We start from the raw sequence: 25,406 nt of genomic DNA on the forward strand, positions 1-25,406 counted from the left end.
TATTTGAAAACTGTAGTTAGTTACTTTGTAGATTTTGATTATTATTACAAAACATGCACAGACCACTTCAGCCCTATGTATACTTAGGGTACTTGAAAATAGCTGATCTACAAGCTCACAACGCGTCGCTCAGCTATTTTCTGGAAACTTCTGAAATGGGACTTTCTGCGTAATGAGTACTTTTACTTTCAGTACTTAATTATATTTTAATGTGAATACTTTTGTACTTTTACTCAAGTACATTTTTAATACCTGACTTTTATTTGTAACAGAGTATTTCTACATTGTGGTATTGGTACTTTTACTTAAGTACAAAATGTGAGGTGAAGATACTTCTTCCACCACTGGCTGAAACCCGGGCTGGGTAGGCCAAATGCCTGGCTGGCGGAGATATGCGCTTCCCTGATGAGCGCCCCTTTCTAGTATCTCTCTGTATTCTGTAAATTAGTGGTTCTCAAAGTGGGGTTCGGGGACCCCCAGGGGTCCTTCAGGGGGTTCCAGGGGGTCACGGGGAAAACGAGTTAATAGAGCATCAAAATCAATTTAACTATTTTAAACCTATATACTACTATTTGAAAATAGCCAATCTACAAGCTCAGAGCCTGTTGTAGATCGGCGATTTTTAAAGAAATTTTAATTTAAAAATATACATTTTTTTCAGTTGTAAATATTGCAGTATTGCAATAATAATGTGTGGTTGTCACAAAATCACAAGGCACACCTGGACTTAGAAAACTTGAACGGAACATTTCTGCATAATGAGTACTTTTACTTTTGGTACATTAACTTTAGTACATTTTTATGGTACTCTTACTCAAGTAAATTTTGAACACCAGACTTTTACTTGTATTTCTACATTGCAGCATTGTAAAAAACATGAGTACTTCAACGGTTCAACCACTGACAGTCAGTCAGTTTGTTTGAGAACTACAACTGCTCTGCCTCTACTGTCGCCTCGCCCACCCTTTAGAATAAACTACAACTCCCGTCATCCCACTAACTTCTAGATTCGTCCGTAGCGCTGCCACGTCATTTGATGTCACTGCCGCACCTGCGCAGCCATCTTTGTACGTTCTGCTGGTCGAGGAGGAGCGGACACTAGAAAGGGAAGAAGTAAAAGGAAAGGGGAAAAGGACACACTTAAAAAATACATTTTAAATCCGAGGGAATCATTTAGGAATGTCCGCTCAGTCTATAATATAGATATATATTGATTTTACCCGGCGGTAGGACAGAAAGGACGTAAGGGAAGGAAGGAGCAGAGGGGGCGGCCAAGGAAAGGATACGGTGTGAAACCAACGGAGGATAAATAACAGATCTACAAGTCATCTGGAAGGAACGCTCGAGACAACAAACAAACAGTCAAAACAACCATGAATCCCGAATAGTGAGTAAAAACAGTCTTTGTAACAAACAAGGCAAACACATCTCGCGAGAGCTGGGTGCCCCCCCCCCCAAAAAAGAGCAGATCTACAAGCTAACATCGCGTTGCTCTGCGACGCGTTGTGAGCTTGTAGATCTGCTCTTTCTTTGGGGCAGCAAGCGACACCGTCGTTGGTCAAACTGCGCCCCCTCTGGACGTCAGCTGACGTGCTGTCCTCCTGACTTGTGTGTAAAAAAAACAACAACCCAACAGACGTGTTTATTTGATGTATTTCATCTTCATCATGGCTCTAAATTGTCGCACCGGGGGTCCGGGGACCTGTGTGAGGACGTGACCCCCCGGGAGGGACGGTGTCGTCGGGCTATATAGTTGATATGGCAGCCCGACACCCGACAGATGTGGGATGATGGCTCCTGTTTATTAGCCGTGAAAATGAGAAGACAGGCTGGCTGACTGTCACCGGATCCCCTGCTCGCTGAAACGTCACACCGGTGTTGCGCCGAAATCGGTGACCCGTTGAATTCTGACTCCTCCACGGTCACTGTTTATCATTTCGGTGTATTTTGGCTTGGGATTAGGGATTTCGCCTGTGTTTTAGGTCAACCGACAGTTATGTTATGTTCCTACTGCACCCACTTAATGACATCAAGCTGTTTCACACAGCAGGTAAAAACAAAAGCCATTTGGGCCTTTTGTAACCTGACCTAACTGGGAAACGAGTCACCGTTTTCCACAAGTGGCATCTGTTTAAATGAGCTGAGTGTAAACTCAGCGTTGCAACAAACGATAGCAAACCACCAACCAAATCATTTCAAATGACCTGCCAGCTGTCGTCCAACATTAAACATTAACTTAATTGGCTGAAATCACTACTAGATAGCTTCCTCTGGGGTCACACAATTTGATAGGACTCTGATTTGAGTGTAACGCCGGCACAGGCATCAAATGTTATTTGCTCTGTTTATCTGGCTAAAACCTTTAACAACCCCTTGACCGTCGATGTTTCTGTTTCTATGTTAATGTATCAATGTATTATGGTCATTTCCACTATATTGTATGGGTACTACATATTGTATCAGGGGTTATCACGTCTTTTGCAGCAATAGGCTTAAAGAAAACATGGTCACGTGACATGTGTTGTTCAAACACCAGAGTAGTTACAGGTAGCTGACAGGATCTGCATAATGGTCATTGTTCAGTTCAGTTTCTCCAACAAAGTATATTTTATTCATTATCACAGACAAGTACCCATCAACTCACATGATCCCAACAAGTCCTGCTCATGCGCAGTCAGGGCCTGGGTCATTGCAACATAACCGGCTACATGCAATGTTTGTGACACCATATCGGATAGACAGCGTACATAAGCAATGTCAGGCTGCAATACATGGCATGCCTTGGTTTCTGGTGACATGGGAGTTGGAACGGGGATTGAGCAATGCAATGCAACAACACCTGTCCATGATCCAGTCTGTGTACAAAAAAACCCCACATGTGATGTTGTTTTGCATTGTAGAACACAGGTCAACAACACCAAAACATTTCCACACATCTGTGAGTGTGACTGTGATTTTATATATATATTTGGCCTGTGTCTCATGGCTGCAGTCAACATCTCAGAGTGTGTGGACACGCACCACAGACTTTTAAGCTGAGATATAGTATGTGTTAGAGAGGTAAGAACATGTCCGGTCCTGGGTCTAACCTCCATTGTTTTTATTTCAGTGACTACCTGTTCAAGCTCCTGCTCATTGGAGACTCTGGTGTAGGGAAGTCCTGTCTCCTGCTTCGGTTTGCTGTAAGTAAACATTGAACCATTGATCTCAGCTCTACAACAACTCTGGCTTTTTTCCATTAAAGTAGCAGCTTGAGATTCAGCCCCTTGATATAAAGTCTAGTCTTCCTCTCAGCCTGTTCTTAGCTCCACTGTGTCTAAAGGCAACTCCGCACCAAACAGACTCGTCCAGACTATTGCAGACTACTCCAGACTGCAACAGACTGGTATTCGGTTGGCAAAAGTTACCATTTAAGTCTGTCAGCCGACTGGCCATTCATGTGCTAATTTGACTTTTAGCGTGCCAGCGTTGCCAGGTCTGCTTATTATAAGCGACTTTGGGCTTGTTTCCCTGCAAAGCCACTTAGGGATGTTCCCAGCGTTTTTTCTTCACTGACGTGCAGTGGTGTAAAGTAACTAGTACATTTACTCAAGTACTGTACTTAAGTATAATTTTGAGGTACTTTTACTTTACTGGAGTATTTCCAATTGTCTATACTTGTACTCCACAACAATTATTTGAAATGTTTAGTTACTAGTTACTTTGCAGATATAAATCATTATGAAACATACATTAACCTCTTTTGCCCTATTTTATACCTATAAGCTATTTGAAAATAGCAGATCTACAAGCTCACAACGTGTTGCGATGCACGCGTTCTGAGCTTGTAGATCTGCTATTTTCAAACATTTTTGTACTTTTACTTTTGGTACTTTAAGTACATTTTTATACCAATACTTTAGTACTTTTACTCAAGTAAATGTTGAATTCTGGACTTTTACTTGTAACAGACTCAGAGTACATCTATTGCATTCAAGCCTGGAATTTCGTCATTTTAGGGGCAAGGCCACTTGGCCTTTGGTGTTGTAATTTTTTGGAAAGGCCCTGCCCGGTCTTCCTGCCAGGGCAGGAAGGCCATCCAAAAAAATAATAATGATTTTTAAGTCCAAAAATGATTTTTAAGTCCACGGAAATAATGCATTTAACTTGAAGGTTAAGGATCATTGTATTTTAATATATTATAAGAATAGTATAACTATCTGTGAAATATAACCCGTTTATTTCACAAAATAATGTGTTGGCAAATGACCAATATTTAGTTATATAGGTCTCAATATGTCACATTCAGCCCTGGACTTCACTGACTGAAGTAGGGGTCACATTAATCACATTAGATTCACATAATGTATTTTACCCACAATTAATTTTCATTCAAATGAAATGTTAATGAACTTGCACTAATAATGACTTTAGTTGATTTTTCACTCTTTAAAATATAGTATTTCTTAATTATTAATAATTACAGCTTTTTTTTTTTTCACGATTTTTTATTGTTTTTAAATAATAATAAAAAAGGAACATACAAGATTTCCACCCGACAGCCATAATATATAGCCAATATATGGTTCTGTATCAGTATATGAGTCCGTTTTTGCAGATTTCATTCTAATTGGCTACTATGCCTGCATATGAATTTCATGAGCCTGGGTAGGTCACCCTGGCTTGGCGGAGATATGCCCTGTAGCGCACACTCCGCCAGTGATGTAAAGTAACTAAGTACATTTACTCAAGTACTGTACTTAAGTACACTTTTGAGGATTTTTTACTTTACTGGAGTATTTCTAATTTTCAGTACTTTTACTTCTACTCCATACATCTCTGAGGAAAATATTCTACTTTTACACCACTACAATTATTTGAAAACTTTAGTTATTAGTTACTTTGCAGATATAAATTATTACATTATAAAACATACAGTAACCACTTTAGCTCTATTTTATACCTAGGCTATTTGAAAATAGCCGATCTACAAGCTCACAACACGTCGCGAAGCGACGCGTTGTGAGCTTGTAGATCTGCTATTTTCAAACATTTGAGTACTTTTACTTTTGGTACTTTAAGTACATTTTGATACCAATACTTTTGTACTTTTACTCAAGTACTTCTACATTGCAGTATTGATACTTTTACTTAAGTAAAACATTTGAGTACTTTTTCCACCACTGCGCTCCACACAGCAGCAGCAGGTGAAAGCAATTCACTTAAACGAGGGTTGTGTTGCACACCAAAACTGCGCGAAAGTAGGTCAAATCAATCAATCTCTCTCTCTCTCTGGGAGCAACAACGAGAAACAGTGAATGTAGGTTTTCATAGACATGGTCGCTTGTTTCTCTCACATAATCTGGCAACACCGACAGCCCTTTGTTGTCACTGCCACTGCTCTGCCAGTCGGCTAAAAAGCTGAACATGTTCGGTCGGCTCTGGGTCGGCCGAAAAGGTCCCGACGGACCCCCCGACGGACCCCTAACCGACTGGCCGACGCTTCCCGAAGCCAAATCGGCCCAAAGTCGGGCCGATTTGGATTGGTCTGGAGCCAGCTTTATTTGATTTTCCTCGCTTTGTCCTCCTCCCTCCCTCTGTCCCTCCCTCCCTCGTTCGTTCATTTGCAGGATGACACCTACACAGAGAGCTACATCAGCACCATTGGAGTTGATTTCAAGATCCGCACCATCGAGCTGGATGGCAAGACCATCAAATTGCAGATTGTGAGTCTGAACAGATGCCCCACACACACACACACACACACACACACACACACACACACACACACACACACACACACACACACACACACACACACACACACACACACACACACACACACACACACACACACACACACACACACACACACACACACACACACAAAACAGTAAAACAGGCATGCAGAGCCCCCTCCTAAATGCCCACGCAGTCATCAACATTCTTTTTAAAAACATCCTCCTTCAGAGCGTTTGCTCGGCAGGAAGTAGCCAAGTACCTTCCCAAGTCCCTCCTCAGCCAGAGCTGAGATCCACCTATTGTTATCAAAATACTGTAGGCTCAGTGTGTGTGTGTGTGTGTCACAGACCAGTGGGTGTAACTGGATACCGTTTTGGTTAAGAGAACAGGCCGTGCCACTGGAAAGACACGAAGCTCGTTAAACAGGCCTGGCTTTCTGCGCGCAAAGCTGTCATTTAATTAGGTGTACCAACCTAGTTCTGTCACTGCAGTGTTTACACACTGGACTGAACAGCAGCTCGCCCCTGCATGTCAGGTACAACCGTTCATCAAGGCCAAAAAGTCTAGATTTCAGGGGTTAGCCACTTATACCCAGTGTACTTAGTTGACTGGGGTCCCCCAGAGCTCTATGCTACTGTAAGTCAGCACCTTTTTTCCCCTCAACACCAAATCTCTTTGCTGAAAATAGCTGATCTACGAGCTCACAACGCATCGCAATGTAACATTGTAGATAATCTATTTTTGCCTAATATTCGCCCCGGAATAGGAACGCTAGGCTTCATGTTTGTGGTTAATGATTCTGCTGATGTTTTTTTGAGAAGGGGTCATGCTATGCTTTGATTGATTGATTGAATACTTTATTTGTCAGAAATGTCAGACATTTAGGCTAAAAGGATAACACAAAGAAGTCCTGGTAACCAGCACTCACGTGCAGAGGATGGTATCAATTGATTACCACAAATTTGTAATCGTTTGTAATCGAGTTGTGTTTAGTTTAGTTCAGTTTAATGTTCGATTTCCAACCTGTCCCTGCTTTCCCACACTTAATTTTTTGTTGTCTTTTTTTGTCCGTCTCTGTCCCGTTCTCTCACACTCTCATTCTCTCCCTATCTCTCTGTTTCCCCCCCTCCCTGCATGTCTCTCTCTGTCTCTCTCCATTCTGTGTCTCTGCCCGTCTCACTGTCAGTGGGACACTGCAGGTCAAGAGAGGTTTCGCACAATCACCTCCAGCTACTACCGTGGAGCCCACGGCATCATTGTTGTATATGATGTTACAGATCAGGTGAGTTCATGCTAAATGCTAGCATGCATTTGTTTTGGTAGTTTTCCGTCCTGTCTGATATCTCATGGAATTTGATACATTTTGGGGGGCTCTTAAAGTCACACATGTATACATTTACATTGCATTTGTTTTCACCAGAAGTTGTCTCTGAAGCTGTAGTGTAATGACAGGTTATTAACTTGACCTACCAAAACATCAAATAATTGCAGAAAATATTGGGGATACATTTGTGGATGTCTGACTCTGGTGAGTGGTGACCGACCATACAGTCCATCTTTGTCCTTTTCTGTTACTTAACCTATTGAGTCATCATAGTGTTTGCATAGTTATTAATGGGAACTTGGGAAGGGTTTAAAGGTTTTGAATTAAAGGGGGGGAAACAAGACAATGTTGAAGCACTGCTATGGCTCAGTGAATACACTGACACATACCACAGAAGACCTGGCAGTGTCATGTGTCATTCCAATGCCTTCGTCATTCCTCTCATTGTCCAGCATCCTGTTCAATGAAGCTGGCATCATGCTTTTTTTGGGCTGGGTAATATGACTTCAAATGAATTGTGAAAATAGCAGATCTACAAGATCACAATGTATTGTGAGCTTGTAGATGGCTAATTCTGCAATTTGTGTTTTAGTCAATTACATAAAAAATATATAATTTGTTTGTGTCGATTCATTGATATATAATAAGAAAGAGAAACTCTTGATTATTCAATTAACCTGCATGAGTAAGATTAGGTTTGTTATTCGTTCTAAATATCGGTCTTAATTGCCCAGCCCTAGTGTGATGGTGAATCGTCTAAAAAGGAATGGCAGTGTAACGTCAGCTCAGCTGTCAGAGAGCTTGAAGAGACTGGCAGACTCTGTACGTTGTTAGCTTGTAAGAACGGGATTGAATGACACTGAAACAATGTGTGCATTGTCCTTCTGCTCTGTCACTCACACTTTATTAAGTCTTTCTCCCTGCATTCAGGAGGAAAACTATTTTACTAGAAAGTGAATTCTGTATATTTATTTCCCCAGCAGGCTTTGCATTCCTAAGAATAATTCACCACTTTTGAAGTGTGCGCTGTAGAAAGCTAAGAGATGTGGACTAGTGATTGGAGGAGAGAGTCTGCAGCTTGAATATGAATACTCTCTGCCTCTCTGCAATAGCTGATTAACTCTGCACCTTCAAATACAATTATTGTATTTTTTTTGTGTGATTATTTTAACTCTGCATTGTCAATACATATTTTTAAAAGAGGTGCATTTTTTACCTTAATTGGTCTCCACTAATGCCCATTATTATGGCACCACTCTTCTACCAGAGGTGGGCTGTGGATAGTTCAAAAACATGCCGAGGTTTCATCAAGTCTTATTTTTAAGGTACAGCGGTCATGGTCATTCAACAGATCATGTCAGCTAACTGCACGAACTCACAAGCATGTGACACAGCTTTACCCCTAAACTTATTGTATTGCTCTGTGTCACTGCATAGGAGTCCTATAACAACGTGAAGCAGTGGCTCCAAGAGATTGACCGCTATGCCAGTGAGAATGTCAACAAACTGCTGGTGGGCAACAAGTGTGACCTCACCACCAAGAAAGTAGTGGACTACACAACAGCCAAGGTACACATAATAATAATAATAATTATAGTTACTTCATTTATTTGTATAACACTTTTCAAAAACGACAAACTGAAAACGTTGATGCAATAAAACAATGCATAAAGTACGTTCTAAAATATTATAAAATACAATAACACAAATGATGAAGGACGTACTGTAATGCCCAGAGAGAGGACTGCAACATTTAGTCGTTATTGCGCCATTGTAAAATGTGACACGCTGTAACGGTTTGGCCGAATGCACAATTGTCCGGGGTGCCAGCCAGGAGTTTCACCTGACAAAATGTTCAGTAACCAGTAGCCTAACCACTACATAAGGCTGCTTAAGAAGTGCTCGTGGTTCAAACCACCCTCTTCCCTACACACCCTATAAATCCCCATTGTAACACGCACACAATTAGTTGCAGACACCAGAGATTGCCATTCAACGTAATTGTATTAATCAAGTTCAGTTCATATAGCTGTTCAGTGTTTGTTTTATGAAAATGGTTAAATATTAAACGTTTTGAATACCTCAGCTATTGACACCTGAAATCCAGGTGTCAAAAGGAGTGAGGATCAGAATATTGATCACAAGTAGATATTAATAGAAGTCTTAATACCAATATAGAAATGAGTAAAAAAAAGATGGTTCAGAACCCAAGATATGATGATTTGAAGATTTGCTGCTGAAGATTTTTGGCCTTGGCACAGGAGTGATATAGCCAGAAATATTTTTGGCACTGAATGAGTTAAGACACTTTGACAGGAGTCTTGCTGTCAATTATAGGGACTGGTCCTTTTAACCTTTGTATTGGACTGTTCCTGCAACGATTAGGCCACCTAATCTCTCAAGGCACTGTCCTAAACAGAATAGGGGCCTAAGTAATTCTACATGACCCTTTACACTCAAATCTAAACATGTAAGATGAGAGAAAGTCACCACATAGGTAAACGCATCACTCCAAACACATGTTTATGTTGTGATAAGTGAAATTCCAGAACCTTGTTCTTCTATGTGGGAAACTCCACAGCAAGCTTATGGCATCCCAGCAGGTTGAAATGGTCCCTGACATGACACCAAATTCCTCAGAAGTCCAATGCAAAGTAAGCATAAGTAACCAATCCACAAAGCGATGGCAGATTTTCTGCATTACCTTCTGTGCTGGTCTCGGCCTCTGCTATAGTTAGTTGCACTATTCCAGCTCAAATAAATATCCCTCGCTCCTTCAACATAATGAAACCTGAATGTAGTTATAGTCATTCATTTCTACAGCAGTATGGTTGTCATTTACAGCAGCCATTCTGTACTGTTCTCTGTTTGCTCCAATAAAAGCCCTGCAGGATTTGTATTACTGGGGGAATGCCTGTAAAAAAAAAAGAAAAGAAAACCTTCAAATCAACACAATTTGTGATTATTACTACTGTTTGCTGTTATTCAGCAAACTGTTAAGGCCCCTGTCAATTGTATTACCATCTGGATCGACAGTCAGTAATAAAAAATAATTTCCAGACCAGCATTTTAGAGCTTATAAATGAAGTGAAGTGAAATTTTGAGGTGTGATAAATTAATAGATTTATCTCGCCCAGAGAGAGAGAGAGGGCAGGAAGTAAGTGGTTGTGGTTTTCAAATTCAATCTGTTTACTGGCAAGTACAACATTTGACACATTTAAATTATCCAGCGTTTGATGCATTTACGTTTGCGGGATGTTTTGACTGTTGTAGATGTTCATTAGGTTACTTACGCAATTGATTTGAAGTAATGGTTGGAATATCGTCTCTTTAAGTGGATGAAAAAGAGATATTGCTGTTGTGATATTTGTCTTGGTGTGGTACCATACGTAATGTTGAATTCTCGATTAAAAAAAACACAACTTGCCTTAAAACCAAAAGCAAAATAAGCCAACGCAACCTCAGCTTTCATCTTGACTACCACACACGAAAGGCACCTTCTTATATTGTTTAAGGACATTAAGTTATTCATGTATTATTTAAAATGAGCACAAAGTAAGTTAAGCGTTTATGTAAAACAAAGGACAAATAATAATAATAGCGCAAATCCTGCACCATGTACTGCATTGCAGGGTTTTGCCTTTCTGTTGTATTTCAGTTGCAATGCAACCGTTGCTTTTGAGAGTTACTCGTTTCATTTCTCAGCTGGTCTTTTTTTCTCCTTTTTGTCACAACAATGAAAACTACTTGGGTGCTTAATGTTTATATATGAGTGTGCGAGAAAATCTATTTGAAATGGTTGCTGATGTTCTGTTTACCTCTGTGATTACAATGACATGCTGTGAATCTGCAATGCATACACATTGACTGCCAAAGTTTATTCATAATGTACTCACCCTCTGCCAGCCATTTTAATGATGTTTTATAGAAAAAAATTGAATTATTTGTCTGTTTGTTTTTTAACATTGAAGTGAATGGATTTTTTTATTTTATTTTTTATATATCTCCTAATTCGTTGTGAATAACGAAAAAAATTGAATACTCAAAAATTAGAGAAACATTTTAGAAATTCAAAAACAAAATAAAAAAAAATTATACAAAAGGGAGAATTCTCCCTATTGGCGGTGAAAAGGTGGATTTGCAATAGGGAGAATTCTCCCTATTGGCGGTGAATGCGTTAAGACCTGAGGCCGATATTTTTTTTAAATAGCAGATGTACAAGCTTGCAGTGTGAGCTTTTATATCTGCTATTTTTGATTGGGCAACGTGCTAATCAAAAATGACACAGATGCTTCCCCGGTTTTAATGGTTTAAGGCACTGTCTTTAAATGATAATTCCTCTAAATAACAGCCTATAATGTCACACTCGCATTCCTAAAACTATTGAGTCCGTCAGCAAGAATGAATTGAACTGGTCCTTGAAGACCGCAAACTGTGTAGGTGAAGGTATAATCCACATGTAATTTAACCACTTAAGCCCTGTTCAGAAAGTTTTATGGAGGAGTGGATAAAGCAATGTATGTCTCTGGGGGAAAAAAGCGCCTTAGAACGATGACACGCAGAGCTGCAGAAAGATTAGTATTTCTTATTTTAGTTCTCACACTTTCAAGATTTGTAAAAAACAATAATAAAAAAAGCAGATGTACAAGCAGATGTACAAGCTCACAGTGAGCTTGTAGATCTGCTGTTTTTGAATAGCCAACGCAACAAATCTAAAATGACACGGATGCTTTCCCGGTTTTAATGTGTTAAACCAGGAAGTCCCTTTGAGACGCTAGATCTCTGTCTCAAGGTTGACCTTGCCAAGTCATCAGCAACGATAAGTGCATAGCAACATAAAATACATGATCATGATGCGAGGGTGCAGGATCAGCCCACACCAACTCGACACTACCAAGAATATACATTAGGCTACGTAATGTATATTATTTACAGTACTTGATTACAAGTCCAGCATAACTATTGTATTCTATGGGGACCCAGTCTACAGAAAAGACCAGGAAACCAGGGTATTTCTGGTCTTGTAACTCGTTCCATTCCAAAGGTGCAAAAGTACTAGTTCATTAAGGTCTCAGGGTACTTTGAGAGGTAACCACTTGGTGGACATCGTTTTAGTGCCAGGTGGTTCAGAGGCAAAGCGGAGTAACATACAAAGATTGAACTTGGGAAAAAAATAAAATGAAATGACATCATTGGCAAACGGAATGGGTCGTCAGAATTACATTTTGCAAGATTTATATGTCGGTGTCAGAATCAACAAAGGCCGACAAGCAGAGCTGCACAAAGAGGAGACAGGCCATCTTGAAGGAACATTTTTTATTTAATTGTTGAATAGCATCCGCCTTGTTTATGCAGGCAGTCTGGGAGAGGGGGGGGGCAACTTATGTAGAAATTATAATTGTAACGAAAGTTACGAAACACACATTTAACTGGGATTTCTATAATGTTTTATAAAAGCAATAACTCTGTACATGGTATGCTGTAAATATATTATCATCATATTATCATCACAGCTAAAGGTGTTGCCACAATGCCCCTTAGATGTGACATAATCACTATACCATGGCCCTGAGGGAATTATTGCTTAAATAACTCACCAAAATCATTTCTTCTCCATATGTTTGTTGCTGACACTTGAATATTTGTTGTTGAGAAGTCTGATCCCAGTAGACAAAGACATAAAATCGGTTCAAATAAAGGGAGTTTTGATAAAAAACATTTAGTGACATGACATTACCAGCTCTACTGGCCTAGTAAAGTGCAGGCCGACATTGACCCCCCCCATTCCCTCTGTCTGCCACTGTCCAGGAGTTTGCCGACTCGCTGGCCATCCCCTTCCTGGAAACGAGCGCCAAGAACGCCACCAACGTGGAGCAGGCCTTCATGACCATGGCCGCAGAGATCAAGAAGCGCATGGGGCCTGGGGCCACGGCCGGAGGAGACAAGCCCAACCTGAAGATCGAGAGCACCCCCGTCAGGCAGTCCGGTGGGGGGTGCTGCTAAGGACCCTGCTAGGAGCCATGCCCCCCCCGCCCCGCACCCCCCTCTCCTTGCTCCTACTTACCACCACCGCCGACCTGGGTTCAGCCTCGCCTCGACTCCCCTACCCACCCCTTTTTCCCTTGTCTTTAAACCCCAACCCACTATTCCTACATGCATACATACACCTTGTACCCCCTTCCCCCCATCTTTCTGCCAACGGAGAACATAATGGGGTCAAGATGGAGGGATGCGGATTACGTGAGAAGTAGACGACGAAGCTCAGAGGACAGATCAGAGGAGAGGTGGGGCACCGAGGGAGGTTAACCACTTAAACCCTATATACTTTCCCCAAGGGGTCCATATTAGGCCCCCTCCCTTTTTCCCTCTACACCAAATCCCTTTGGAAATAGCCAATCTACAAACTCACAACGCATCGTGTTGCAAGCTTGTAGATTGGCTATTTTCATTAAATGTTCGCTTATTATAACGTGCCCAGAATAGGGACGCTAGGGTTCAAGTGGTTAATTGAGAGGTCATGGATCTCCTTTTGAAAGGCGAGAGAAAGCTACACATAGGCGACAAAGGGGGAAAGGGAGGAGGGGGTCAAGGCAACTTTTTCCTCCTTGCAGAGAAGATGAAAAGTAAACATATGCGGGAGAGATTGGTATTGATTCAGAGAGGAACATGAGGCGATGGGAAGATTAGGTTTGGAATCTGTCTAGGTCATCATCCACTCCCACTCGCACAGCGTGTATGAAAGTGAACATGGGTTGAGGGAGGTGTGGGGGTTGGGGTTATAAAAGATTTGAGCCGTTTTGCGTGACACTTGAAGGTCAAATGGCGTTTCCATTTCATCCACCACCATCACAACTGCCCGAGCCCTAGAATAATCTGCCCCTCAACACACTTGACCACACACACACACTCACACACTCTTACACGTGACTGTGTGTGTGTGTGTGTGTGTGTATTCCTTCAAAGCCAATGTGTGCGCCGTGCAGTAGTAAGAGCTGTGTTCATTCACTTAGCAGCATTGGCAGTGTGTGGGGGCTCGTGGCACCCAACCAACACAGAGCGGTGACTCACCGCTGTCATTTATTGATGAGGATGAAGGGGGGTTGTCCGTTCACTACGCCTCTTTCCATTTCCTCCCCCCGCATTCTCTCCTGACTAAAGCATTACATCAACAAATATAGGTTGTGGGAGGGACACTTAACACACACACACACATACACCAACTAGTTAAGAAAAAAAGGCCTTGTTTGACAGTGGAAGCAGCGACTAAAGCCACAGCTCGTCGAAGTACAAACAGGTTTCCGGTTAAATTTGGACTCCCTCCAACTCTCTTTCCCTGTACTTCATTAATTTCCCATGCAGAGCTGGTGGGGATCTGGATGAAGCCATGGGGCGCAGTGCTTTAATACATGGCGTTTCTCATCACTTTGTCAAGCTAGGAAAGAAAACATTTTAACTTAAAATGGTACAGTACGGTTAGGTCATGATATCATAGTATGACACTATATAATACAGTTTGAGGGTTGAACGTGACACACACACTGATGAAAGACAAGGGTTGGGGCAATGACATACTCACTTTGACTTATACAAACAAGAGCAATTGGCAATATTCTGCATTCAACTCGGTAGACTATTGCAATTACTGTTGTTTTATTATGGTTTTATTATTTTTTGTATTTCCTCATTGATTTTTGTTTGCTTGTTTTGTTTGTTTCTGTTTTTCTAATCGAGATGGCTTGTACAAATTGCTTGACGCTCTGAAGTATATGTGACCGACTGGGTTTAGGAAGTAGATCAGTTTTGGGACGGTTGTGCTCGCTTGCAGAAGCACCGGGGTAGTTAGAGTATTGGGGGGGTTGTCTCTTAAAGCTGCTGTTCTGTCCCCTGCCTTGCCACTGACATCAGGCACCTCACTTAAGCCTGTCAGTGGTCGGTCACACGTGCGTGTCACGTGCCTCCTTTGCCTATTCATGTCCCAAGGCACCCTTTTCATCGTCCCATTACGTCCCCCATGATTTTCTGGTACCTGGCTGTCCTGGTCCAGTGGAGATAACCGTAGCTATGTCAATGCTTTCTTTTGCCTTTTTTTATACAGGTCTCGATGGCCACCTCAGGCTCCAATGAGTTTTGTCCTTCAAGACTGAATGTGACAGTTAAGCCCTAGTTTATAATTTAGCCACAACATTTGTCGCTAGGCCTGTGTGGCGATGTCAGAATGTTTCTTCAGGTGTCATCGATGGCGGAAGATAAGGATGGCGTTTTGAGATTGTGCGCTATAAGCGCCGTCTTCCCCACCCCTCCCTGCCTAGAGGCATTCTGGCCTGTCCTTTGTTTCTCATGGCAGCGTGTTATGCCTGTTTTATACTTGGTCGTGCGCCAGTGTCACGCAACGAAAATAACAGATCTACAAGCCCACAAAGCGTGACACGTTGTGAGCTTGTAGATCGGCCAAGTATAAATCGCCCATTATTTCTCAACGGCGTTCCTATGGAAGCTGGCACGAATGTGGAGGGAAAGCCGTGGCCACACTGAAAAAGCTGCTACGCTCGCCACTTCCCCAAAACCTTGATGGCAAATGGTGTTGCCCTTGATCTGCAGATTTGTATGATGATCCTATTCCTGTAGCGAACTTAACATTTAATAGATGTGAATACACTCTCGGTCAAGTAGCATCACAGCCTTAGGTAAGCCATCTTGGTTTAATTGGAAAACGAGTTAGGACTCATGGTGTTTTTTTTTTTGCTCATTCATATAAGTCTGTTTGATTGGGCCATACTATGCTTGGTCTTAGAACGCTTGGAGGTGCTGGGACTGACTGGTCTTGATTTATAGACCGGATATGAACTCCCATTCACCGCCTCCAGCTAATCTACATATCACTTGATTAGTTCCACAGGTTTCTCCTTGACCAGGCCCTTCATGCAGATAAGGGAGCCCCCTTGTGGGTGTGTTCATGGTTAGGTTGGCTCTCTCTGCAAAGAGAAACAGAAGTTTCAGCATTTCGGGTACACTCGCCATCTCAGGCACTAGCGAGGCATTTCTTGCGGTCGCCCAAATGCAATTCCAGCCTCTGAAAAAGTGAGACATCAAGTGAATATAGATGGATGTTTGCCATCTTCTGTGCATTAGCTGCCCAGTAAAAAACGAATGAAAAACATGTTTGAATGACCCATGACCCAGAAAGTTGTCTCTGCTGTCACAGAGAAGTCTGTTTATCAGTACAGTAAAATTGTGACATAAATTGATTGCGATCATATCAGTGTGACGGTGATAGATAAAGCTGTTTTAGCACTATACTTGTTAGCGTGTTGCTCTTTGTGTCGACGTAGCTCTACAGAGATGTGGTCTAATCTGAGTTTTTCAACCCTGTGATGTGAGACTGCTGGAATGCTGTTTGTTACCGGTTGTGTAGAATTGGAATTTGTTAGGCCCAAGTTCTCAGCTGACTGACATCGGAAGGGGAGGGAACAGCAGTAAAAGTGTGTGTGTGCACTGTATGTATGTGTGTGTGCGTGTGTGTGTTTGAGGGCTGGGGTTGGATAGGTTTTGAGTTATCACGGATCAGGGTGGTGGGCAAGGCCTGTGTGTGTAACATTCCTGTGCTTTTTTTGAAACCTGCCGACAGTCCGGCATTCCCTCTGTCTCACTTGAGTGCATACAAATGAAGCAGTTGTTTGGAAAACACCACACACTCACGTCACACAAAGACATACTACATACTTAAAAGATGTTTCACACCACGACAAGTGTGAGTCCCCTTTTTGTTCTTTGATTTATTATGAATGTTCTTTCTTTGAAGAAGTCTTGATATTCTACTGATTTTAATATATTAATTGCATACTATACTGTGGTAATATTGTGTCCGGTCCATCGAAGGATAACAGGATTTGGGATTATTAGCTTTCAGTGGGAGGGGCATCCAGTGCAAGCGGGGGTGGGGCTACAGGACTAAGGGGCGGGGCTTAACTTATGAATGTGTTTATGATGGAACTTCACTGTCTCTTTTCTTTTCACACCCCCTTTTTGTACTAATTTGGTAAAAGGGGTATTTTCCACCTCATTTGCACAAAATTTTTGCTTTTTGTTGCTTTTCAATGGCTTCATAAAGACACAAACACAAATGTTTGTCAGTATCGAGCACCAGGCAGGACCTTGAGCCTGTCACCTGCTACGTTTCTTCTGTTTCAGCTTTGTTCACTTTGGTGCTCTGTCTCACTGCTGAGTTTGATCACAATGTTTTTTTTCTGTACATATTATAAATATATATATAATAAAATGATGAAAAAGATCAATGTCATCATGTGTGACCTAGTCATTTTTTACTCTATTGCAGTGGTTCTCAACCTTTTCAGGCCGTTTTTTAGTATAGTTTGTTGATTACCTTTGATGCAGTAATTTTTCTTTGCTTTCTTTTTTTGGTATTAAAAAGGTTACTTAAATTGTCACTTCACTGTCATCTGGGGAGGGACCTCCCAAACCCGCAGGTTGAGAACCACTGCTCTATTGAATGCTCACACTAGGACTGGGCTATATTAGCCTATATTGATATTAGGATAATGAGACGAGATATCGCCTGGGATTTTGGAGTATTGTGATGTGGCAAAAGTTCTCTTACTGGTTTTAGTCACTCAGGCCCTATTTTATACTACTTTAATGCTATACATGCTTAGCTAATGTAGCCGATCTACAAGCTCTCTGCGCATCACAATGTTTTGTTGTCCAGCCCTAGCTCACACACACACACACACACACACACACACACACACACACACACACACACACACACACACACACACACACACACACACACACACACACACACACACAGAGAGAGAGAGAGTACATTGTGAAAGGATGCCCACAGGAGGCCAGTAGCTCTCCTGCCTCCATCACCAGGGGAAATGCACAACTCCAGTATCATCTTTGCTGCCTGTCAGCCACATAGTGGGTGCCCTTGATTTGTCTCTCTGCCTCTCCCTGCGGACCCATAAATAAACATGTGCCCCAAACGGATCAGCCCAAGGTGCACCGCGCTCATGATGCATCAAATGCATAATGTATTGAATGGAAATATCCTAATTTCAATAGACGGGGGATAATTTGCAGTGAATAATGGCTTAGGGGGAGCATTTGTGCTGTGGCCAGGAATGTGCAGGGTCTGCTTTTGGAAGCTAGCCGATATAAAAAAACACTGCAGGCAGACTGCTTAGTGCTGCAGCTGCCTTCTGCATAGAGTCTGCAGCAAGAGATATAACCAGAGAAATATCTTCTCTATTATCTTGGCCCATCATACAGTAGGTATCTGCATTAGTAGAGTGAACTTCTTTTGTATACTGTACATACAGGGCTGGCCAAGGAAACACTGTTCTGTGGTGTTTGTTAAACGTGACAGATGGAGCATTGGATGTAAACTAATCTACATGCATTAGCATGACATTTGCATCAATCTGTCAGTCATATATGCAGCTAATGTAGCATCCCCGGCATGCGTAAAAGGGTAATTCCGACCGCAGCAATTTTTCTCCGCAACGTTCCAACGCTTCATTTGTGCTCAATCGTACGGTGGTGTTGCGAGCTGAAAATAGCAGATCTACTAGCTCACAACGTGTCACATCTGCGACGCGTTGAGAGCTTGTAGATCGGCTATACCGTCGTATGACAAAGTATAAATCAGGCTTTATAATGGTTTCGTCTCGCTGCAAATCTTTGGTCTGAACGAATGAGGCTTCACATCGACCTGACCTGTGTTCAGCTGTCCTCATAGCAAATCTACCCTTCATCTCTCTGGCTCTCTCTGTCTGCCTTTCTCCTTTCTCTCTCTCTCTCTCTCTCTCTCTCTCTCTCTCTCTCTCTCTCTCTCTCTCTCTGCCTTCCTCTGCATCTACTGTACACACGTGCCCCAACTCTCTAACCATCCACCTACCTCCCTCCCTCCCTCCCTCTGCTCTCCTAGTGGCGAGGCAGTGGAGTATTGGTGACCTTGAGTTATTTATAGCATGATGGTGGTGGTGCTGCAGACTGCTGGCTTGGCTGCACAGACACTCCTTAGGGTCTATAGCTAGCCCTGCTGTAGCCTGTATGCTGCGCGTAAACATAAACATAAACACACATACACATACACATACACATACACATACACATACACATACACACACACACACACACACACACGCACACATACATACACAATACACAGAGCAGAAGGAGCTGCTTCCCAGAGGGAATGTTTCATGTGGCTAACACCTGCAGGCAGGGGGGAGCTGGTTGGACTCCTGGGCCCTGTGACAATATGGAACAAATACCACATGAACCCTACAGGTACATCCCTATTCTTGTGAGCTTGTAGATCATCTATTTTGGGGGCGAAGAGATTTAGTATAAAAGGGTTAAGGAAGAGAAAAGGTATAGACCCCTGAGTGACCCCATACATAGGTATCAGGGTGTACTGTAAGTGGTTAAAAATACTTTAAAATCTATAAAGAATGGTATCCTTGAAAGCCCCCGAAATCAGCTCTAATGTTAGAATGTGGAAGCGGTGCAGGCGATACAGTAATTATTTGGCGTGTACCTCTCTAAAGATCACCAAACACGCATTTTCATTTCAGGACAATTTATTTACATCTTCTCCATACAGCGCATATTTAAGCCTCCCTTATCCATCCTTATGTGTTTCCCATTCTTTTATTGGTCCTTTGTGTTTCCATCCTTTTCGGCAATCTGGAGTTTTTTCCTCTCCCTCATAGACAATCCATTGTCAGCAGCTCCACAATCTCTTGTCCCACCCTCCACCACCAGGCTCTGGGGCCTCAGTCGACCGGGCCCTGGAAGATGAGTTTGATGTGGCCCTGCTCCCCAGTTAGCCAGGTGCCACAGAAGGGGCAGGCCGCATGGAAGGCGTGGGTCCCGTGGGGCAGTGGAATCTGGCTCCAGCCCACCACTGTCTTTTCAGAGCACACGTGGCCGCAGGGGCAGAAGGCGTGGGTGGGTGGCCCCGCATCCAGGTACAGGCCGCCCTCGCAGCCCAGCCACAGGGGCACATAGGGGCCCACGCGCCGGCACATGGGGCACTCCCTTTCCCCCGTGCTGGCCGGGGCCGTGCCCCCAGGCCCGGCGGGACCCTTCTCCTTGCGATAGCCCCAGTTGTGGTAGCCGTGCACGTGGCCACAGTTCACGTACACCCAGGGTTGCTTCTTGTCGACGATCTCGCGCTGGGCCAGGCTGGGGAAGGCCAGGGTGTTGAAGCCCACAGGACACTGGGGCCGGGCGGCGTTCAGCTCCTGGCGCAGTGACTCCAGCTGTTTGAGGGTGGGAGTGCGACGCAGGCCGGCAGGGGTCCTCCACAGGAGGGTCGCTCCACAAAGATCAATCAGGGAACCATCCTGAAGGGTGTTTGACTCGTTATCCACCTGGGGAGGAAGAGGAGGAACCATGAAAGAAGAGGAAATGCAGAGAGAAGGGAGGAAAGGACAGAGAGAATATTGTTTCTAACGCTCAGCAATCATTATGGAGGACAGGAGAAAGACATTTATCTGCAGTATGGTAGTGGTTCTCAAACTTTTTATTTTCAAGGACGCCAATAACTCTTTACAGACATCCATTTAGAACCCCCTCAAGGGGGGTCCCTGGACCACACTTTGAGAACCACTGACCTATGGTTTGATGTACTCTGCACTGGTTACTGTCCCCAGCCACCACTTGATGGCACTGTGGCCATCTTGCTCTATTGCAGACAACCTCCCAGCAAACATCAATCACCCCCCCCCCAGAAGGATTTCGCATCATGTTCAGCTAGGTGACTATGTGCAATCGAATACTTTCATAGGACAGTGAAACCGTTTTTGAAGATCAAGGTATTTTTGTTTTACCTGATCACATATCATAATCAGGTCATAATCAAGTCCTTGGAGTCAGAATCTGCCGATATTTTGTCTATTCCATTGTATTTGTAATGCTTTCCATTACTGCTTTTATTCAGCTACTGCCCCAACCTAATTTCATCTAATAATTTAATTACCCGAGCCATATAAATGCCCAAGTTGTATATTATCCCTATCACACTTTATATACTGTAAGACACTCTGGGGTCATGTCAAGGTAAGAAAACCCCTCCCAGGGAAAAACTCCCATCAGCCCCTGGGGTCCTGTCCCCACTCTGTCCTCTCTCTCTCTCTCTCTCTCTCTCTCTCTCTCTCTCTCTCTCCCTCTTGTCTTACCAATTTTCCCCTCTGCTGAGCCGAGCGCGTCTCCCGCAGTGCAAAGACGTTCCCGCACACGGAGATCTCCCTCCACACGCCGGGCGCCGGCTCCGACACAAACTCCCCCGCCGGGTGCATCACCAGCACCCCATTGGTGGTCAGGCCGTCCATTAAACCGTCCGATGTCCTCCATTTGGCAGCCCGCTCCTGAAAAAGGCCGCCCCCACCACACACACACACACACACACACACACACACACAAAGAGACAGACACCAAGGTTAGGGGGAGAACGGTGGAGCAGCACAGAGACAGATTGTTGTGTTGGTGGAGGAGAGAGGCTAGAAAAAACAGCCAGCGTTGCTTTTCGCCGGTGCTGCTATATTTAGTGGCGTACACAATGCCTACTATATATGCCTACTGACGAATGCAATACTCCCACACAGCAACAGTCCACAGTCAACCCACTCTCCTCGTTCTGCCTATTAGCAGTGGTGTGATTTTCTTTTTCTTTTTTTGTAGTTGCAGATATGGAATTCAAAACTGTCACCACACCTAGCAAGGACACATAACACCTATTCTGTATCATACTCCCCTCGTCCTCACATCCCTCACATCCCTCTCTCTCTCTCTCTCTCTCTCTCTCTCTCTCTTCCCTCTCTCTCTCTCTCTTGCTCTCTCTCCACCTTCACTCCTACAGTAGCCCCCACAGCCTGACTCTGCGTTCTGCCAAGGACACTCTGTGTTGTGCCAGTCGAGCTAGAGAGCCATCCTGTAGGTTATTCAGCTAGGCCCTGCCTCCTCGCTGACAACCAGGAGCGCCATTATCTCTCTCCCTGGCCCTGACTGTCTGGGACCAGTTACACAAGTGGCAGTGATGCTAGCGTGAGCGCTGCTTGCTTGTTGCTGGGTGGGTCGTGCACCTCGCTCTCTTGTCTGTCCTAGTTATGGGGGCGGGGGGGCGTCGTGAATGATGCATGCGATTATGTCACGTTGTCGAGAGAGCTAGTCTAGAGAGAGGTGCTTTATTGGTTCCGACTACTCGGGTTTGACTACTCAGACATGAAGCGATATCACGACTATTTCAAACTTTTGCCTCAATTACGATTAATGAACGATTATTTAAAAAAAGACAAAGAAAACTGCAAAAACTGCTATTTTCGTTATTTTTGCACGCCGAAATAAATTGCACAACGAAATATAATACAGGGTTAAGTGCTTAATCAGACTAATCGGTTTAGTCGATTATAAAAAACATATTTGACCTTTTTCGTTTCGATTTGTTGATATATAAGAAAAAGAAAACCCACTTCTCGATTATTAAATTAACCTACGTACATGAGCAAGATTACATCGGTTATTGGTTCTAAAGGTCTGTTTTCATATATCTTCAGTTCATTACCCAGCCCTACACAGACATCATGTGTTTGTCCCTCCCCTCCCCCCTCCAGACACAAAGGTACACACGACCGTGTGACATTAGTGGATGTACCCGTGGTGATGTCATTCTCTCTGCCTTTTATTTGTTGTTTTTACACCCTCTTTGCAGTATCTCCCTGGGCACCCCCCCCCAACCCCACCCCCACCCATCCAGCTCCTCTTCAGGGAATACTGCTGAGCACCGGAACATATTTTATTACTGGTCACTGTGGCACTTGGCAGAGCTGTTTATGGAGCTTCCTTTTTTTATGAAACGGCTCTTGAATGGCAATGCTATCGGCGCCGCACCCCCTTCCCTCCTACCCAATACGGTCGTCTCGGGCTCTTAGAAACAAGGTGCCCCGAGAGGTGAAGCGTATGCACGCCCATTGACAAAGAACGCCGACTCCTGGACGCCGTCCACCGTCCTCCTGCCCTGTGTCTCTCTCTCCCAGCCCCCAGCGCCACTCCTTCGCATTTGGGTGCTGCGTTCCCTGTCTTGGCCTGCCAACTCTCCCCTGCGCATTTTACACGCTGAGTTCACCTCAAAGTGCATCCCCAGCTCAATCTATATACTTCACACCGGAGGGGAGGGAGCGCGGTGGGAGTCAAAGTATACCTCTCAGCCAGAATGGATCCACATTTTATTATGTCAATGAGCAATGCCTGATTTATACTTGGTTGCGCACCATGTCGCACACCGAAAATAGCTGATCTACAAGCTCCCAACTGCGAGTTTGTGAATTGGCTATTTTGTGGTGCACGACACAGTAAGCACCTCTCCCTGCCTGCCCCTGGGCTCTGCACTGTACAGTACTGTACTTTGTTGGCCGAGATGATTGCAACGGGTGTATATGGAGCACAAAGGCAGAGACACAGGCAAATGTGTTAATGTACACTTGATGCATCCTGCTGCACACACACACACACACACGCACACGCACACGCACACGCACACGCACACGCACACGCACACGCACACGCACACACACACACACACACACACACACACACACACACACACACACACACACGAACACACACACATGCACATAGACAGACGCACACACACGCACACACACTAAAAGCCTCATTAGTAGCACTGGCATATACATCATCAGCTGCAACTCCATAATCCCCATATGGATACAATTATTATCCTCTCCCATCTGCTTTCTGTTTCTGTGCCGTTTGTTTATCTTCCTACGTATTGTCTGTCTAAGCCCACGGCACGATCTTATCATAACTGTAGCCTACTGTTCTACACAAAGGCAGATATCGCCGCTGCCGGGCAGAAACCTTGTACGTCCAAAACAGTTGCTTTTCCAGGAAATGGAAAAAGAACCCATGTTCCAATGGATCCAGTGTAGTTATTACTTATTTAGTCACAAGTTCGAGTTCTTGTTAATACTTTTCATTGGTTAAATATTTATAAAGCCCACAGACAGATTCAACCACTTTCACCCTGGCATCCCTATTCTGGGCATGTTATAAAACATTTCTAAACTCTTCATAGTACAGTAAAATAGAGCGAAAATAGCTAATAAATCTATAAGCACACAATGTGTTCCATCACAACTATAGGTGTTGTGAGCTCGTAGAGCACAGTAATTTATGACACATTAATTTATGAAAAAAACATAAAAAGATGAATTATGGAGATACAAGGCTTCTGCCCGATAGCGACGATATAGAGAAGGTTTGAAAATCAACTCTTCTATCCACCCATCTCTCTGTAAGACCTGTCTGTGCCTTTTGTTAATTGGCCTTGATAGCATTATTCCTCAAACAAAGAGAGAAAGAGAGCTGCTGTGTGGCTGGGCACCACTCCAGACAGCAAGCCAGCCTTACTCACCAAACTGAAGGTACAACAAGACAGAATGATTTCTAAGCATGTGTGTGTGTGTGTGTGTGTGTGTGTGTGTGTGTGTGTGTGTGTGTGTGTGTGTGTGTGTGTGTGTGTGTGTGTGTGCGTGTGTGCGTGTGTGCGTGTGTGCGTGTGTGCGCGTGTGTGCGTGTGTGCGTGTGTCTCTCGGGGGCCCAGACAAAATGCTGCTGAGCTGTCTGGGTGCTTGTGTGAGTGACCTGCTACTGTAGTGCAGTGCATGTCAAGGACCCCCAAATTGATATATATTTGGCCGCGGCCCCCCATCTGAAAATGTTTTGTGCCAGCAGAGACCCGAAGAAGAGAAGATTTGTGTTAAAAAAAATCAAAATTATTCAAGTTTTTTCAAACACTGTCAAGACTTTTTTTAAATAGCAGACGTACACAAAGTGACGCGCTGTGAGCTTGTATATTTGCTATTTTTGGGGGGTTCAAATGCATTAAATGTTTTTGCTTGGGACCCCCTGGAACCCCCTCACGCCACATTGAGAACCACTGCTGTAGTGGACAAGGGGCGAAAGAGAGAGGCATTGTGCTCCCTTCTTTCAAGGCTAAAAAGAAATCCCTCAGATCATGATCTTCACACGCATACAAGTCTCACGTAACCAGACGATCGCAGCTCTCTGCCTACTGCTACGTCTTGTGACATCTAAATAGTAGTGGCTACAACTGTGTGGAAACTGCTCAGGGATCTTTTTGCATTGCAGAACCAATTCAAAGACTTTAGGGCGGTCCTTCATATGGGGACGATGATATGATTGGTTTCCAAAGCAGTAAGCATACGTTTGTCTGGAGCCATTTTCTCCGCTCTCCAAGCCACTATATTTAATTTAGATTTCACCAGATGTATCGGAAGACAGAAAT

The 25,406-nt window shown here is 43.6% G+C and overlaps 2 protein-coding genes across 3 annotated transcripts in view; one reads left to right on the forward strand and one right to left on the reverse strand.

Annotated features, from left to right (window-relative positions):
• Positions 1–1,054: 1,054 nt before the first annotated feature.
• On the forward strand, positions 1,055–17,342 carry rab1ba (zRAB1B, member RAS oncogene family a). Its single transcript, XM_080451245.1, has 6 exons — positions 1,055–1,387; positions 3,110–3,182; positions 5,610–5,705; positions 6,908–7,003; positions 8,483–8,614; positions 12,854–17,342. Exons 1-6 carry the CDS (start codon positions 1,374–1,376, stop codon positions 13,046–13,048), a joined length of 606 nt encoding a protein of 201 aa, XP_080307371.1. The 5' UTR covers positions 1,055–1,373; the 3' UTR covers positions 13,049–17,342.
• Positions 17,343–19,638: 2,296 nt separating this feature from the next.
• The window catches only part of peli3 (pellino E3 ubiquitin protein ligase family member 3), a 35,831-nt gene continuing 30,063 nt past the window's right edge, over positions 19,639–25,406 (reverse strand). For both annotated transcript variants that reach the window (XM_080451123.1, XM_080451122.1), the window contains 2 exons: positions 21,259–21,447; positions 19,639–20,451 (listed from right to left, as the gene is read on the reverse strand). In XM_080451123.1, the coding sequence (XP_080307249.1) occupies positions 19,852–20,451; positions 21,259–21,447 (789 nt within the window). In that variant the 3' untranslated portion in view covers positions 19,639–19,851. The remainder of the gene's footprint in view (positions 20,452–21,258; positions 21,448–25,406) is intronic.

This window comes from Gymnoscopelus braueri, assembly GCF_963280865.1.
Source record: "Gymnoscopelus braueri genome assembly, chromosome: 15".
Lineage (NCBI taxonomy): Eukaryota > Metazoa > Chordata > Actinopteri > Myctophiformes > Myctophidae > Gymnoscopelus > Gymnoscopelus braueri.

Bases quoted from the DNA above. Each gene is read 5' to 3' on its own strand.
- rab1ba (XM_080451245.1), top strand. The intron at 7,004-8,482 runs GTGAGTTCATGC...GTCACTGCATAG, and splicing joins TATATGATGTTACAGATCAG to GAGTCCTATAACAACGTGAA. The intron at 8,615-12,853 runs GTACACATAATA...GCCACTGTCCAG, and splicing joins TGGACTACACAACAGCCAAG to GAGTTTGCCGACTCGCTGGC.